The sequence below is a fragment of the Vigna radiata genome, chromosome 1 (assembly GCF_000741045.1).
Source record: "Vigna radiata var. radiata cultivar VC1973A chromosome 1, Vradiata_ver6, whole genome shotgun sequence".
In the NCBI taxonomy this organism is placed as follows: Eukaryota; Viridiplantae; Streptophyta; class Magnoliopsida; order Fabales; family Fabaceae; genus Vigna; species Vigna radiata.
In genome coordinates, this window is record NC_028351.1 from 22,374,974 (window position 1) to 22,392,927 (window position 17,954).

General features: G+C 33.3%; 1 protein-coding gene and 1 long non-coding RNA gene across 2 annotated transcripts; one reads left to right on the forward strand and one right to left on the reverse strand.

Annotated features, from left to right (window-relative positions):
- Positions 1–6,718: 6,718 nt before the first annotated feature.
- LOC106770350 (50S ribosomal protein L15-like) lies at positions 6,719–13,995 on the reverse strand. The gene is given in 5 exon segments (XM_022786453.1): positions 6,719–7,390; positions 10,303–10,392; positions 10,486–10,569; positions 11,721–11,855; positions 11,858–13,995. Coding segments are annotated over 5 exon segments (843 nt in total). The 5' UTR covers positions 12,125–13,995; the 3' UTR covers positions 6,719–7,123.
- On the forward strand, positions 7,427–8,689 carry LOC111242569. The gene is made up of 2 exons (XR_002669765.1): positions 7,427–7,890; positions 8,030–8,689. It is a non-coding gene; the product is annotated as an uncharacterized LOC111242569 (long non-coding RNA).
- Positions 13,996–17,954: the final 3,959 nt, after the last annotated feature.

Genomic DNA, 17,954 nt, shown 5'->3' on the forward strand with positions numbered 1-17,954 from the left:
GCAGACTCTCTTCAAGTTAGCAAGGTACTCTGCCTGGTCTTGTGAACGGAGAAGCTCGCGAATCGTTGGTCGATTGTCGGAGCGGTTCTCTTCAAGTTGGTAGAGTGTTTCTTTTCATTATATTTCTGTTTCATTTGATTGTAATCTGTCAAACCAATTTTAGTGGAACTGTTAATCACTATTTATAGTGATTAACGACTGGACGTAGATTCTGTTGAATCGAACCAGTATAAAAATACTCGTGTGATTTTTCTATTCCCTACACTCATTTTATTTAACGTATATCAACTGTTTGATTAATTTTCTGAAAGAAAAATTATTTTTTGCTAAAAGGACCAAATTAATTTTAATTGTGATCGAATATGCTTTCCGCTCTCTGAGTTTTAAATCCGCTGCGCAATACTCTTCGAAAATTACCCCCTCCGATACCAACAGATATCATATATAAAATCACTTTGCAAAAGTAATGAGTGAGGAAGCAAACAATAGTCAATAACTACTTCACAAACATAAGTCATAGGAGTATTTTGTCACGACAGAGGACCAATTTTGACTTTTAAATCTTATGTGAAGGATAAAGTCTGACGATTATTTGAAAAAAAAAATTGATAATGAAGATTTACTTATAGAATAAACCAATATATATAATAGTTGTCAATCTTGGATAACAATGCACAACGTCTATCTTTTGAAACCATCATAGCATGTGAGAAGGTTGCCATTTTAACTATGATTATATGAACAAAACAACTTATACTATATATAATTAGCAAAACCAAAAGAAAGAAAATTAAAGCAATTTCCAAAAAATAAAGTCACATTTATCACAAGCAAACGCCTTGATAATGAAGTAGAAGAACATAATAAATCAGATAAACATTAGTAAATTGTGAAGGAGGAAGTTTAAAGNAAGATAAAAGAATGCGAGCAAAACAAAGGAAAAACACGTCCTAGAAAGTGTGACAGAACAGGGGACCAAACAAAGGCAACTTTTATAGTGGAATGGTCAGGAAAGAAGGGTTTAAAAACTATCTATGCTTCAAAAGCAAAGAATCCATTCGAAAAAAGGGGAGAAATCATAATTTTATTCAAACAGGTACTCATAATAAGCAAGGGGGAAAATATTGACTTCACTTCACCATACATGTTAGTGAAAGATTGAAAACTCAATAGGCCCAAAACCACAAAGTACATAGTTTAACTCAGTTTATAATTTTCTCTAGCAACACACACCAACATGGTCAAAAGGGAATATTTAGTATACATTAAGATACTCACCGTACGCCGACGGAAGGACACAACAGCAAGGGCAATGCGAAGACACGCGATGAGTGGGAACAGACGAGTGGAAAGAGACGCGAGTAATCGGTGTTCTCGGGGCGTCACAGTGGAAGCTTCTATCGAAGAGAGGCTTCTGTCCTCCGGTGGCCGTTGAAGGGCGATTGACGGTGGAAACGGGACGATTGTGGGAAGACCCGAGACTTGTGGGAAGAGCCGCGACTTGTGTGAAGAGACACGACTTGTGGGAAGAGACGCGAAGATGATCGACGACAAAGTCTGGGTACTCCTTCGGTGGCCGTTGAACGGCGAACCACGGTGGCAACGTGACGAAGTTTTGTCGTTGGGAGGGAGAGTTTCTCTCTCTAGAGTTTCTTTCTCAATCTGAAAATGAAATTTGAAATGTTTGCTTCCCCTTTCTCAAAGACCCCTCCACTAATCCAATAATCCACATCATTTTTATTTTTTTTATTTTCTTAAACTTTGACTAATGAGAACGTGACACGTTATTGGTGTAAAAAATTTGTCAGGTGTCAAAGTATCATTTTCCAGGAGAAAATACACGTACACTTGATTAAATTAGTAATTTTAAAAAATTTATTTATTTTTACAAAGATAATAACATTTTTATAAAAATAAAAAAAAAGGCTGTTTTGTAAAAAAAAAAGAATTAAATGAAAATTTAAAATTTTATAAAAGTAATTAATTGATTAAAGTATAGAATTTTAAATTATACTTTAAAAAGCAAGTATTTAAAATTTAAAATTTTTTATTTCTTTATTTAAATTTTGATAGTTGTATATTTAACTTAACAATTTAGGGTATTTAGTGGAAATCTTTAACAATAATAATACTTGAATCCAATATAACATCAATTCTAATTTAAAACCTTATCAAGACAATGAGTTCATACTTTTTTTTTAAAGAAGTTTGGTTTTTTAATTTTTTACTTAAATTTAAATTTATACTTGAATTTTAAAACAGACAAAACATAACTGAAAATATTAATTTTTGGTTGAGGTTAACTTTTTTTTTTCATTGATGTTGATAAATTTTTTATTCAAACTTTTATGATTGATTTTATTACTGTATATCATTGTTATTTTTTGTTCGATATTAAGATTTCTTGACCAATGTTGGTGTACTAGATTTTTTTTCTATTAATATTGTATTTATTTTTGTTATCGAAGTCTTCAATAATTTTTTCAAATCTTAACTTAAAAAAAATAAAATTCAACAAACATTTATACGAATATCACCTTGATATTTTCTATATGATATTGATTAAAAATTTGGTAAAAAAAATAAAATTCAAACCAACATCTTTATAAAAATAACCTCAACCGATATTAATACACGTAGTTATGCAACATTAAGTCAAAACAATAACATCCATTGTCAATCAAGAAAAAAAATGTCCAGACAAACCTCAATGAAAAAAAAAATGTATTAATCAAAATTGATAAATTAAACTTATTTGAATGTCACAAAAATAATGAATTTTTTTTACACAAACAAGGTAATACCAGCATGTTTGAGGATTATTGTTCAGCTACTAATATATATATATATATATATTCAATGCGAGCTTCTTCTTGCATACAAACACAGAAAGGAAAGTAAACAATAAATGATACTGCATTCCTAAGATTTACACAATCCATGAATAACGACATCTAAAACCATTATATAGTGTATGTGTGTGAACATATATAGTAGTAATTAATAATAAATAGGTTTGAAAACGAAAATTCAGTTTTGTAAGATCACCACTGAATTTAGTTTGTCTTTTTTTAATAGAAAAATGTGGTAATTGTTTTGATTTATGAGGTTGAGGCATTAAATGTGAGAGAGATGGTTGAGGATGGAGACTTCCATCAAAATTGACTTTAATGTTTTGGGAAAATAATTTATTTTTATTTTCCCCCTTTTAAATAAGCTTATTTTTACTTTCCTAAATGTGTTTTTGTTAGTTTTAATGTTGGAATTATTTATATAGACAATTTTGAAAATTTTTTTGAAGAAGAGAGAAAATAAAATGATTTTTTTGTATAAAATAAAGTTAGTTTGTGAATAAGGTAATTTATAAAATTTATGATATTTTTTTAAAAAAATTAATTTCTACATAAACTAAATTAATTTTAATTTATGAAAAAAATTCGTTTCATATTTTATTTCTTAGTTTACTCTTTCAATTGTGCTCATATATGAAAAGATTAGTGTGTATTTTTTGTAAGACAATGCATTTCAATTTTGGCTAAAATTATTTTGTGTTTGATAAGGTAGTTTTTTTTATTAATTTATGGACTACTTCAACAAACTATAGATTAGTGTTTAAAATAATATACTCACAATATTATTTGTAAATTTTCACAAGTGATCACAAAGTTTCAAAGATATAAAACAATAGTTACGGCATTGCTGGTGTTAAATTGCTGGTGCTGCTGTTGCTGAAAATGGTTAAAGAGGTCTTTTCCTTGGTTGATGAAGGTAGCTATGTCACTTGTCAGCAAAGAAAGTGCAAATATTCCTAAAAGATTTTGGGTTTTGGCAATAGCATCCTTTCCCTTACCCCACCAATGCCACACCAATCTATTATTATATCTATTATGTTATTTCACACCAGAAAGCTCAATCTTGTGTTTTACACCAACCATCTCAAGTTTAGTTCATATAACATACTTAATTAGGACCAATTACTCTATCAGAAGTATTGTTCACTTCACAACAATTCTAATATTGTAAATGAAAAGAAAGATTGTATTAAAGATGATTATGCAGATTTCATGACAGAAGTTTGTCATCAAAGTCTATGGATACTTTCTATCAATAACATGGTTATGAAAAAATAAAAATACTTATGTGAGGAAAATGGATAATCATTCCATTAAAGGCAAAAGCAACCACCCAGCAGCACAAATAGTTACAAACAAACAGTAGAAATATGTACATGCTAATAGCCAGGCTGATACGTATAGCTTGAAGGCACAATGAATTCTTGATCTTTAATTATGGAAATCACAAATCATTTGATAATTGATTCGTGTTGTGCCACCACTCAAAAGGTTGTACTACATGAAAACAGAATTAGTTGATGTAATCCTTTATTTTTTCAAAGGTTATTGAACAGTGAGATGAGGTTATCCAACCACTATCCAACCACTCAGTGCTTTGTTATATTAATGAAAGTGTACGCAATTGTTGAGACCAAGTGTGCATGGACTACTTGAAGAAGGAATCATTCAATTAATCACCAACATTAATGAATTCTTTATTTTCCTAAGTGATCCTATGACTACTCCGAGCCTTTATCCAATCTATCAAAAAACCAAAACGAGACACAATCTTTGAAGCTAATAATCACAAGAGGAAAGTGAAAACCACCAGTATTAACAAATAACTCAAAGCCATTGTTTCTCCTCGGATTCCTATTTTATCCCTCCTCAAATATTTAGATGTTATTTTTTCAAAAAAATAAACCAAACATTCCCAACTTGAAATTCCTGTTAAACTAAAAGCTTCTTAAGGAAAGGACAACAACTTTAAATGGAATCAACAATTTCAGAATTACAGCATACCACCGCCCAATCCCCATACCCGTACAACATAGTTCTCACTAACCAATACTAGAATTCAAACCACAAAATAGAAACTCCCAACTTCAGCATCCCAAGACAAGGAACCATGACCTCACAAATATCCCAAAATTCTATTGAATGTCAAACCTCAACAAACAAGAGACACGTATACATTCCATCACAACATATATTCTCTATCGCGCCACTCAGACAAATAACTAAACACTTAGTGTGCCATGAGAAACGATGCTACTAAGTATCCATCATATTTAATACACTTAATAGCCAAACCAAATAAGATATTTATCCTATTTATCATCATTATATTGTGTCAAAGAGTTACCCTATTTATCATGATTATATTGTGTCTAGGGATACTCTATTTATCATGATTATATTGTATCTAGAGTTACCCTGGTTATCATGTACTCTTATATCAATTTATTCTTATAAATAGAAAATTATGAGAGGGATCAATTAAACTCAGGAATTATTTTAAAGTTTCAATCTCAAGTAAAAACAACTTTTTTAAGAGTCACCTAGACTTGGCTAGTACCCTCCTTTCAACTCCATCCTTCTAGTCATTTCTGGCACTAAATTCCAACCATGTTCAGAGTAACACCTGATAAGCACCTGGAGAACCCTCGCTTTAAGGACGAGCTAGTGAGACAATAGAACCAAAAATCACTTGAGTACTCTACCAAAAATCTCATGCTACAGAATGTGCAACTTATGCTCCCCACAGTACCAAAATCTATAACATAGCTTTGTCCCTAGAGTTGTTATCCCAGTGGCTGACACACCATGACCCATCACTCAGCCTTTTTGTCTCGTCCCTTTGGTAGCGCTTTCCATGTCACTAGCAACCAGCTTTGATACCAATTGACAAGCACTTGGGAAACTTACCCTTGAAAGCAACATCTCAAGGGGGACAGAACCAAACCACTTAACTACACCAAATATATCATCCTACTTGATGCAGGATTTAAGCATCCCATATAACCAAGTCCATATCACACATTTTCTCCTTCCTATTTAAAACCAACTCCAACCTCAACCAAGGCTGTTGCTATCTTCTCAACCTTTGCAGCCTCTCTTACTTGATTTCCACCATGAAATTGAAAAGATTTCCAGGTAACATAGCAGAGTCCCAATGAAGACGGAAATAAAGTTCCAAGGGTTGTTTGGTGATGGATCACTTCTAAAGATATCCTTGTGAGTTGCAGAAAGGGATCATCCAATACCACAAATTCAACACTTAAAGATCATGCAACCCTACTAGAATTAGTTTTTTTGGGAAATCAGGTTTGCAGCTTAGATAAAAACTTGTGAAATTGAGTAATCATATGAGGAATATCACAAATTTGACTGCAATGATGAAAGGAGCACAAACCAATTTGGCCAATCATAAGACCAAAGAACAATCCCACACTACACCAAAAGAATAAAAAGGACAATTTATAGTCCATCTAAGCATGCAGTTGAATAAAATATACACAAACAGATTGTTGCTTTACAGATTATATCAGGAAAAAACGAAAACCACGCACCAAGACTCCAGGAACAAAGCCGAGGAGAATTATATGCCTTGAAATCCCTGAAATGCATAACCAGTGACATAATATAACATAGATGAAAATAATTTATGTTCTCACATCCAACAGCAAATTTGACAGTACAAAATGGACAAAGGAATAACCATGACAATATGGAAACTTAAGAAGTACGCACACAGAGAAACCATAAAACACCGCTCCACTGGAACATAACCCTAATTCCACTCAAACAATTCAAAAAACGAAACCCCAATTCTACTAAAAAATATTGTAGAAGTAAACTCAAAATTAGCACAAGAAAAAAGCTCTGCAAGTAGATAACGCAGCTTTTCCTCATCAATACTAAAAGACAGACTAAAAGAAATTCATGCCAAAACATTCTCCCTCGTCTCAACAACCTAAGTCAGTTTGACAAACACCATCCATACCCAGAAAAAAGAAAACAGTGAAGAGTGTTCTTGGAAATTACCCTTAATGAAGAAGCTAAGATTCTATTCCAGCACAGAGAGAATAACCTAAGGCTCTTTTCAACTGAGTGACAAATATCAAATCCTTTAAAGAAATCTTTTCAATTGACCATTTGTCTTCAAGGAATTCATTTATCTAATTCTAAATTAATAACCTGGCATTGCATGAACTGCAAAACTTGTGAGCCAGACTTGCACCATAGAGAATCACAATTTTTAAGAATAGTGCCCACATATTAGTTATTTAACTAAATGGCTGAACTGGAAGATCCTTTGTTGTTTCAACTAAAAATGGAATTGGCTTTGTTGGTGCTGGCAACCGACCAATGCTATCAACTTTATCCTTTTGCTTTGGAGGAGGTCTAGCTGCTTTAGGCAACAATCTTCCTTTCTTTTCAAACCACTCAGGCTTCAACAGTGCCCTCAAGCCCAACTTATTGTAATAAACCCTTCTCACAGACCCACCAGCTGCTTCAACTGCTTCCTTAGCCCTAACAGTAACCCTTGATACCTGCAAAATCGTTGTGTTAAATTACAGTATGGTATTTAAATTTTAACATTTCCAATTATAGCATAAATCTCAAACTACAACATTTTGTTTGTTTATAGGAACGTAAAAGAAAAAATACAAGGTAAAAGAAAACTAGCGCATAAACTTTGGACATATAGTATAATACAAACTTTATCTGTAACAAATGTCAAGTTAGACAGACACCCTATGATAGATGTAATAATCTGAAATTTTTAAATGAAGAATTAGATTTAAATTTGTTTTAAGAGGAACCAAAACTCTGTAAGCTACCACATTGACATTAGAAAACCCCACTTTTACAAACCTCAAGCCATTTTCCATACTTTCATTCTCTCTCTAGAAAAATCCAACTCCCATCCTCTGCATTCTCTCTAACCTCAAGCTTCATTGCTCCAGAAAATCTTCAATTGGATGGCACCTCAGTGATTGCGACTCAAAGAGCTCCATTTTCAACCGATTAGTTTTCCCTTTCTCCGCCGGTAAGTCCTCTTCCATGTCCCACGTAATTTTAGGGCTGTAATCATGTAACAAAACCCTGTTGCATGTAGTTGATTGTGCCTTCCTCCAAATTCTGACTTAAATTAGGTTCTAAAAGTTATTTCTTGTTTCCAATTTAAGGTCTGTAGGTTTTTCTAGAAATTCCGTGAAGTGCAAGCTTGAACCGGATTTAGTTGGCCTATATGGTGAAATTCCCAGGTAAGGGAAGCTAGGTTATGATTATGTGTTGTGTGATGTATATGCATGAATTGTGGCATGTGGATGTTGTAAAATAATGCATGTGTAAGTTGTATATTGTGGAGTATTGTGTTTGAGCTTAAATTAGGTGATTTTGTGTATGAGAGTATGAAATCCTTGTTTTCTAAAATGTATAAAGTTGTGAATGGATGCATATGAAGTGAATTGTATAAGGTAGGGTACTGGATTGAGTATTAGAAGAGATGAAAATTGTTATACATGTTAATAGAGTTCAAGTTAGGTGGATTATGTTGTTTTTAGGTCGTCTTAAAGGAAGTGAGAGGGTGATTTCGAGAATTATGGGTTAAAGGTCGAATTAGGCTCTTAGAATGGTTTACTTAAGTCAAAAGTGACTTGTTAGGAGTGTTAGAGTGATCAAATATACTCTCCAAATGGTAAATTTACTTTTGAGTCCATAGGTTGATGAAAATGAGGTTTTGAATTAGAAATCCTTGCATAATCATTGGAGAATGATGTTAGGAAGACTTAAAGTTACTTAGACAAGTTTAATTTCATCTATACTTCGAATTAGAACTGTTAGAAGTTCACCAAAAGGCCTAAAACGAAACTTAGGGGTGTGAGTTCTTCCAAATCTGCAGAATCCACGCCTGGGCGCCCCTGAGGGGGGCTGGGCGCCCTTTGATTCGGCTTTTTGCCAGAATTATGGCGCCCGGGCACCCCTAAAAGGGCGTTGGGCGCCCTTTTCTGCTGTTGCTTTTATTTTTGATAGTTTGGGGGGTTCCGGATATCCGTTTTGGACGTTCTTTAGGTCGCTCTGGGGGTTTTTGACCCTTCCGGAGCCATTGGTGAGGGTTTTCAAGCTATTTGAATTACCTAAGTAGTGGTAATTTAAGATTATAAAGATATTTGTATTAATAAATGATGTTTCTGTGAAGATATGTAATGTATGAGTTACATATGTTTATTTTGCTTCTGGATGAGATTGTATGATTAATTGGATGAGGTTGGTGAAGTGAAATGAGATGGGTGGTATGAATCATGGGCTTTGAGAATCAAATCAAGATCTCTAGGTGAGATCATTGTTAATGTTGAGAATAAATATAGGAAGCTCAGTCTTGGGTGTCTCCATTTTATATGGGCCAAGATATGAGTGATATCATGTTAAGTATTGGAATGAATATAGGTAGCTCAGTCTTGGGGGTTTTCCTTAATGCTCTAATGACTATTCAATCTCACTTAGAGAAGATTAGTTCATGTGGTGAGAGTAGTAGGAGGTCCTAGTCTTGGTTGTCTCCATTTTATATAGGTCAAGGTGAGTGATAACGGACTAACCTTGTGGTGGTAGGGTAGAACCCATAGCAATTGGCTTTGCAAAGCAGTAGAGGCCACCACAAGTGCATAACCCACCATAGCTCGATATTCATTCCAAGTCCGGACGAGTCTAAGTCTAACACCACTTAATAAAACCACAACTCATAACTTAATTAAATTGTTCTTCCATGCTTGTAATTCTTGAATACCTCTTTTAGTTTGATAATCTCTTAGTTAACTTGTTTCCTTTTGAAATCTAGCTTATCCTTGCTTTGTTTGTTGTCTGTTTTGTATGTGTTTGTTTTCTTTTGCAATGATCATCCTAATTGGATGTGAGCAGAGGTTTCAGAGGCCCCTTTGGAGCAAATACTAGATGGCCCAGATATCCCATACACTGCTGATGCTGCAGAGTAGTGTAGCTTAGTTATTACCTATTGTATATAACTTAGTCTTCTTTCCTTCTCTTCTTTTTGAAAGACTCTATAACAATATGTAGAGCTTTTAATTCCCTTTTATTTTGGATGACTGTATCTTATAATACTTCATCATACTTCTACTCTTAACTGCTTCACTTTATTACATATGATGCATTCCACATTATATAGACATACATATATTTTTGGGATGTTAGAAAGTAAAAAATCTTGCTGCGCCTGGGTAGTTTATGTTGCTAATGAAGAAAGAATTTCAAGCCACCATATAACTAATCATAAAATATTTAAAAGAAAGAATGATGATTAATTATGACTATGGTGAAATTTAAGAAATTAGATAAAGATAAGTTTAAAATCTCATGAAAAGATATATTTCCAAAGTTAAAACTTAAGAATCAAAAGGCGTGATTATGATCCTCAAAACACGTCTAGGCTTCATATAAAGTCTACCTCTAGATGAATTGGCCACTTGATCTGCTCTGAACCACGCCCCATCAATCTCACTCCATCTTTGGATTGCTTCCCAAGTACCCCTGCATCCTATGGTAATAATAATGACCACAAGAATGAGAAAGCACATGAAGCAAAAACAATTCCAGAAGATCTAAAAAGGTGAGGTGGCAGGTATAAAACCTTGAGTGTTTTCATTGTAATCAGTTCGGAAGAATCTATTTTCCCAGCATTAATAAACATTGCAATTCTACCCAAACCTATTGGCTGCAGAAAAAGATGCATAAAAAATTTAACAATGTCGACATAAATGGCTTATAGAATCAAAATCAAAATCAACAAAAATTTGAATAAAATTGAGCTACTCAATGGTCATAAATCCAAAGTCAACTCCAACAATCAAGGTATAGAATACCTTACTACATCAACATCAATATTCAAGTATAAACATTTAAGATATAGGGAAAACCTCTTCAATACAATAAAGATATGAACTATAAACATTTGCTGTCAATGATCACAATACTTTCAGTGAAATCGGACATATATATTTATAGGAAGTTTCAAAATCTTGAAAACAAAATTAGGATCAGAGATATTGTATTACGCCTTCTGTTTTTGGATCTCAATAGATTGATCCAACACACAAACTCACACGGAGGTTTAGTTAATCTTTCAATAACATAACTACCTCAGAGATCTTAGATCATCCTTGTGATTGCGATAATTGAAAATTGCATCCAAATGTTGTGGATAGTGCTCTGAAAGACAACTGCTATATATCCCACGTCCATTGGTAGCTCCAACTTCTTGAGATGTAATCTACTTTGAAAGACCCCTATAGCACTATTGCAGAGCAGAATTTCTCAAATCCATGATTGCAACTCTGTCCTTGTTGCAACTACTGTTGTTGTTGTAGTTGTGGCATGAGTCCAGCATTTTCTTGTCATCTTTGACAAGTCGTCAGCCTATTGAACTTTTGAATAAATATCATGCTAATTTTATTTTTTATTTTTACTTGTGCACATAACTTAATTTTTTAACATATATATTTGATAAAAATCATATATTCTAACTGTGATGTGACTTCTGCTATAAGCTCGCAAAGCTATCCACTACATGATATGACAGGCTATGGGCTGTCTGCCATTTTTCACAATTTGTACCAAATAACATTAAACACCATAACAAAAAGATTGGCAAGAGACACAAACTGCCTTTTTCTCATTTTTCTCCATTATTCATACAGTATTAAAGTTCTAGTTTAGTGGGAAAGAATGCATTTTTAGAAACAAAAACAACCATGACCAAGTGCATTTGGTCCAAGAATCAATTTTACCGAGTTCAATTATTTTGGTTTTCCATATGCTCTGCATTATTCAAAAGTAAAAATGATAAATATAAAGACAAAAAGATACCTGAAAAGTGAGGCTAAATGGGTTCTTGAACCCACGTTTGGGTACTCTTCTTCGAAGAGGGGTCTGGCCTCCTTCAAAACCCAATTTTATACCTTTTCTAGCTCTCTGACCCTTGTGACCCCTCCCAGCAGTCTTACACCCTTTCCAGACCCAATCCCACGCCCCTTCCTTGTTGGCTGTTTCCTGGGAACCTTATCTCTCAAGTCATTCAAGCTCAGAAGACTGTATGCTCTAAAGCTTTGGAAATCTGGGAATTTATAACAACTAATTGTTCGATGAGCATTGGGAGAATGAGGGAGCTGAAAGGTTTGAAATTGGATAGATGGGCATTTGAGTATGGGTTTGCTATGAGTTGAGCTTCTGATGATTAACGTTGAGAGAACAGATAACCTTCGTCTAATCATTTTTTTCTACTCTATTCTTTCACTAACACAAAATAAGTGTTAATTTCCAATGGCAACAGCTTCAAACCTTAGGAGAACCAAAACAGAACAATGTCAGAAATCACACTTGGAGAATAAAGAAAAATCCCATGAAATGAAACCCAAGCTACCAGTGAAACGAAATTTCATGCTACATACCAAATTTAAATGCCAAAACATGAAACTGGCCTTATATTACAACCAAAAGTCAAATTAATAGCCTTTACACATAAAACAAAAAGTGAAAACTAAGAGAATGCACCCACAAAATCACACAAACCAGAAAACAGGATGCAAAAAGGGACAGCTGTTAGCAAAAGGGGCCTAGCTTTGCAACTTAGCAATAGGGCCAATACTCATACAGGGCCCAGTAGCACCACACTGACTAAAAAGAAGAGTAAGAAACCACAATATCTTTTGGATTATCAGCTTTGAGGAAGACATTTGATAGAATCATATTATAAAGATATCTTTTTGAGGTGTCACTTGATCATAGGTTTTGTTAAGGAAATATTCCTTTATTAGTTTCTATTTCCTCCAAATGCGGTCAGTCAATGATTGGCAACCAATACATGTATTTATTTCAGCAGAATGAATGAAAAAGGGAGCTGAAAAAATTATTTCTCTCCCCTTATCACTATAATTTCAAGGAGGTTGCCTTGACCTCGAATCAAGGTAGTTGTTTTCCTTATCAACAGCTCACAAACTTAGGCAATAAACCAAATACCACATAAGCACTGATCATAGCTGAACATTTTCACAATGAAGGTCGTAAGCGAACATAAACCCAATAGTTCAAGAATTCACTTCACTCAAGGGCCAAGCCTAATGCTTGAAACAAATTCAAGACAAAAACTTTAAAACCAATGAATATATTCTTCAACCTCAGCTGCACCAACTCCATAATGAATTAAAAAATACGGTTCACGTAAATTCTCAAACACAAAAAACAAAAAGAAAATGTAAAACAAAATCATAGTATTTAATAATTTATACTTCACAATTATACATTATAAAAAAAACAGGGGTGTTCTTTAGTTCAAGACAATCTATAAAAGCAGAAGTTAACAATCATAAAGCAAATACATGACTGCCAAGGGCATGCGAGCGTAGGAATGAAAAAAAAAATATAAACTGATATTAAAAGATTGAAAACATGGATTTGCAAATAAAGGAAAAGGAGGTCGAATTTGTTTGAATGGAAAAAGGACACCAATTAGAGGCTATTTTGAAGTCATCACGGCAGTGGAAAATAATCAGAGACTTGTACTAATGAACAGAACATAGATCAGAGGAACTGAAATGAAGCTGAGACGTGAATGGGTTCACTAGAAGCAATGTGGAACAAGCTAGTCAAAACTGAGATCCCACCTAGGATTAGAAATTAAAAAGGAAGATAAATGCATAAACTGTGTACCAAATGTAAAAAGATAAATATAACAGATAAAATAAAATTACATTTGAACAATGTGCATACACACTATTAGGTTTCTGGGTATGAAACCTAACCAGAACTAACACTCACACACTCACAAACAAGTATTCACACTGAAAAAGAATGGGTATGTATTCAATTCAACAAGAAAACATGTACAATCTGTAACTAGGAAGCCTAATCCCCCTCCTCAGGACAACGGGTCCTGTAACTATCAAAGAAAATTACTCAACAACCTATTCACAATACCGAACTCCCCTTTTATACAAATCCTAACTTCCCACCTCTCCTAACTGCTAAAACAGTTAGGTCATTGACTCTTTCTCCTCCTCTCATACACTCTCCACTTCCTAACACACAGATATAAGATAAATAACCTTTAAATTTTCTAAAATAAAAATTATTCATAAATAAAATACCAAATTAAAATTACACTGCTAAAGTAGTAATAATATATATATATATATAATTATTTAAAAAAATATAATATGAATTAAACTTATATGTTAAAAATTAAGAAAAGCAACTTTTTCAAGAGTCACCTAGACTTGACTAGTACCCTCCTTCCTATTTCTGGCATTTCTGGCACTAAATTCCAACCATGTTCAGAGGAACACCTGATAAGCACTTGGAGATCCTTCCTTTAAGGACTAGCTATTAAGACAATAGAACCAAATCACTTGAGTACTCCACCAAAAATCCCATGCTACTCATTGTGCAACTTAGGCTCCCCATAGTACCAAAATCTATACCATAGCTTTGTCCCTAGAGTTGATATCCCAGTGGCTGACACTCCATGATCCATCACTCAGCCTTTCTGTCCCATCTCTTTGTAGGTAGTGCTTTCCATGTCACTAGCAACCAGCTTTGATACCAATTGACAAGCACTTGGTAAACTTACCCTTGAAAGCCACATTTCAAGGGAGACAGAACCAAACCACTTAACTACACCAGATATCTCATCCTACTTGATGCAAGATTTAAGCACCCCATATAACCAAGTCCATATCACACACTTTCTCCTTCCTATTTAAAACCAACTCCAAGCTCAACCAAGGTTGTTGCTATCTTCTCAACTTTTGCAGTCTCTCTAACTTGATTTCCACCATGAAATTGAAAAGATTTACAGGTAACAGAGCAGAGTCCCGATGAAGACGGAAATAAAGTTCCAAGGGTTGTTTGCAGATGGATCACTTCTAAAGATATCCTTGTGAGTTGCACAAAGGGATCATCCAATACCACAAATTCAACACTTATTAAGATCATGAAACCCTACTAGAAATAGTTTTTTACAGAAATCAGGTTTGCAGCTTAGATAAAAACTTGTGAAATTGAGTAATCATATGAGGAATATCACAAATTTCACTGCAATGATGTAAGGAGCACAAACTAATTTGGCCAATCATAAGACCATAGAACAATCCCACACTACACCAAAAGAATAAAAAGGACAATTTATAGACCATCTAAGCATGCAGTTGAATAAAATATACACAAAAAGTTGTTGCTTTACACAGTATATCAGGAAAAAAAGAAAGTCACGCACCAAGACTCCAGGAACAAAGCCGAGGAGAATTATACGCCTTGAAATCCCTAAAATGCATAACCAATGACATAATATAACGTAGAGTTCCTCAACTAACAAATTGGAAGATCAATTAATAATCTAACCCACACCACAAGCAACGAAGGAGCTACAATTGATATCAAGTAGTTTAGTAGTAGTAGAGAGAGAGTACCTTGGAGAGAGAGATCGAGAGAGAGGGATGAAGATGAAAACGCAAAACAGGGATGTGCCTGAAATTGAAACACCCACAATGACCCAACCCAAAGCCTCTGTGTTTGTCTCTCTTTTCTATTCCTCCTGAAATATTTTACTGTTTTCTTTATTTGGGTATTAATATGTTTGTTTGTTCACCAATGGACGATATTTTAATCTATTGAATGTCAAACCCCAACAAACAAGAGACACCTATACATTCGATCACAACGTATATTTTCTATCGATCCATTCAGACAAATAAGCAAACACTTGGTGTGCAATGAGAAACTATGCTACTCAGAATCCATCATATTTCATACACTAAGTAGCCGAACCAAATAAGATACCAAGCGAAACGAAGCGCGTCGGAAAGAAACATACAGTGAAAAAAGCGAAAAAAATTTGAAGTTACGTTCGGAGCGAGAAAGAGAAGCAAAGAACATGTTAGTCGTTGCTAACGACCTCTTCAGGGTTCAGAAATGGCTCCTCTTCAGGTTTAAGATGAGAGACATAGACATAATTTTCATACGATAAAAAATTATAGAATTTGAGAAAAAAAATTAATGTCAAATAATATGATAATTAAAAAAAAGTTAAAAGGTCTTTTTAGTCCCGGTTCTGGTTTGGAAAATTCGAAATGGTCTCTATGTTTTTTTTTTGTGTTCAATTTGGTCCTAAAGATCGTAATTAGTGTTCAATTAAGTCCTTTTCACTAACTCTGATAAAATTGTTAAGGGCAAGCTGACTAACTGGGCAATCAGAGAATGAATGTCATTTATTTACTTACGTGGATCTAATGAGGTGGATTTATTATTTTTGAAATTCTTTTTCTGATATTAAGCTTATTATTTTCAAAATTAAATTAAGAATATTAATGTCTAAAGGGTTGATCGTGGTTTGGAAGGGAGATATGCAAGATTAGGAAGAACATCAGTGAATGGCCCTAACACCACCCTATAGTCCAACGTTGCCGGAGATATCGCTGTTGGTCGTACCCATCAGCTCTTCCATTATCGCAAACTTGTGCCACCACCATCAATTACAATCCAAAAACGCAAGAACTAGCTAGGACCCTAACTCCAAATTTCAAAGAAAAAAAAATAACTCAAGTACAGGAAATCCCCAAAATCCAATTTGAAAACAAAGATTCCAACTCCTCCAATCGCAACATCAGAAAAATCAAGAACAGAAACCCCAAAAATTTCCCAAATTCAGAAATCCTAAAACCAAAACCCTAAAAAATTCCCAAATTCAGAAACCTTAAAACCAAACCCCCAAAAAATTCCCAAATTCAGAAACCCTAAAACCAAACCCCCAAATTACAAGATCAAAACCCTCAACCTATAATTGTCAACCTGTAGAGAAGAAATAGAAACACAAGAACAACCTTAAATCACAAGCCAAGAAACTGTGAAGCATCCTCCCCATGAGCCCTCGCGCTGCGAAAAAGGAGTTCGCACCCTAGCCTTCACTCCCTGTGACATTTCATTTTGAGAAATTGTGAGAAATGAAGCCTCAAAAATAATAAATCCACCTCATTAGATCTACGTAACACTAATTACGTTCTTTAGGACCAAATTGAACAAAAAAAAACATGGGAACCATTCCGAATTTTCCGAACCAAAACTGGGACCAAAAAGAACTTTTAACCTTAAAAAGAAGTACTAGTTTATATTATAACCATTTTTTAAAACAAACATGTAATTATACGAAAAATCATTTAAGTAATTTCTATCTTTGATCATATTTTAATTATTTTTTTAGTTTTAGTTATTCAAAATTTATATTTACGTAAAAAGGAAAACAGTATAATTATAGTGTGAAGTAAGTCTTGGGTGAGGGAATGTTTATCTTCACTATTCTTCTTTTTTAATATTAAAATTTTAAAATATAATTAAAAGTAAAATAAAAATATACGATGTATACATAAAAGGAAATATTATATATTGCTATAAATAATTTAAATATGCGTACACATTTGTTTTTAAATCATTATTATAAAAAGAAATAGTCTCTTAAAAACACTTTATCAAGCTCATCCAATTTAGTTTTATAAAAATTCAACATAAATCAATGCCCAAATAAATCACCCTAGATATTAAGCTAATAGAACTTTGTACCCAAAATTAGTGTTTATCTATTCTTTTAATATTTGCGGATTTATACTGTCATAAATTTTAATAGTTTAATTGATATTTTGTATATGAGATATTTTATTATGACAATTTTTTAAAAGTTGAAATATGAACTTTTATTGTTGCTGTTATGAATTTTAGGTATTATTCAGGATATTAGTTATTTTAGTATGAAAATATAATTTTGAATTTAATGTGTTGAGGGATTAAACTAATCATTTTAATATGTTTCATTAATAAGTTATATTTTATTCTATCCATGTATTTGGTTCAATGGGAGCTAGGATTTACTAAATTGTAATGTACCTGAAGCTATTCTGTGGACACAAGCAAGGATACAGCTAAATAAATAAACACAAGTCTAAAAACAAAAGTTTAAATATGAATTTAGTCCATTATTTGGACACAAAATTAAAATTTATTTCTATTTTAAACTTAAGTATATTTTTATCTTTATTTTAAAAAATAATAAATATAATT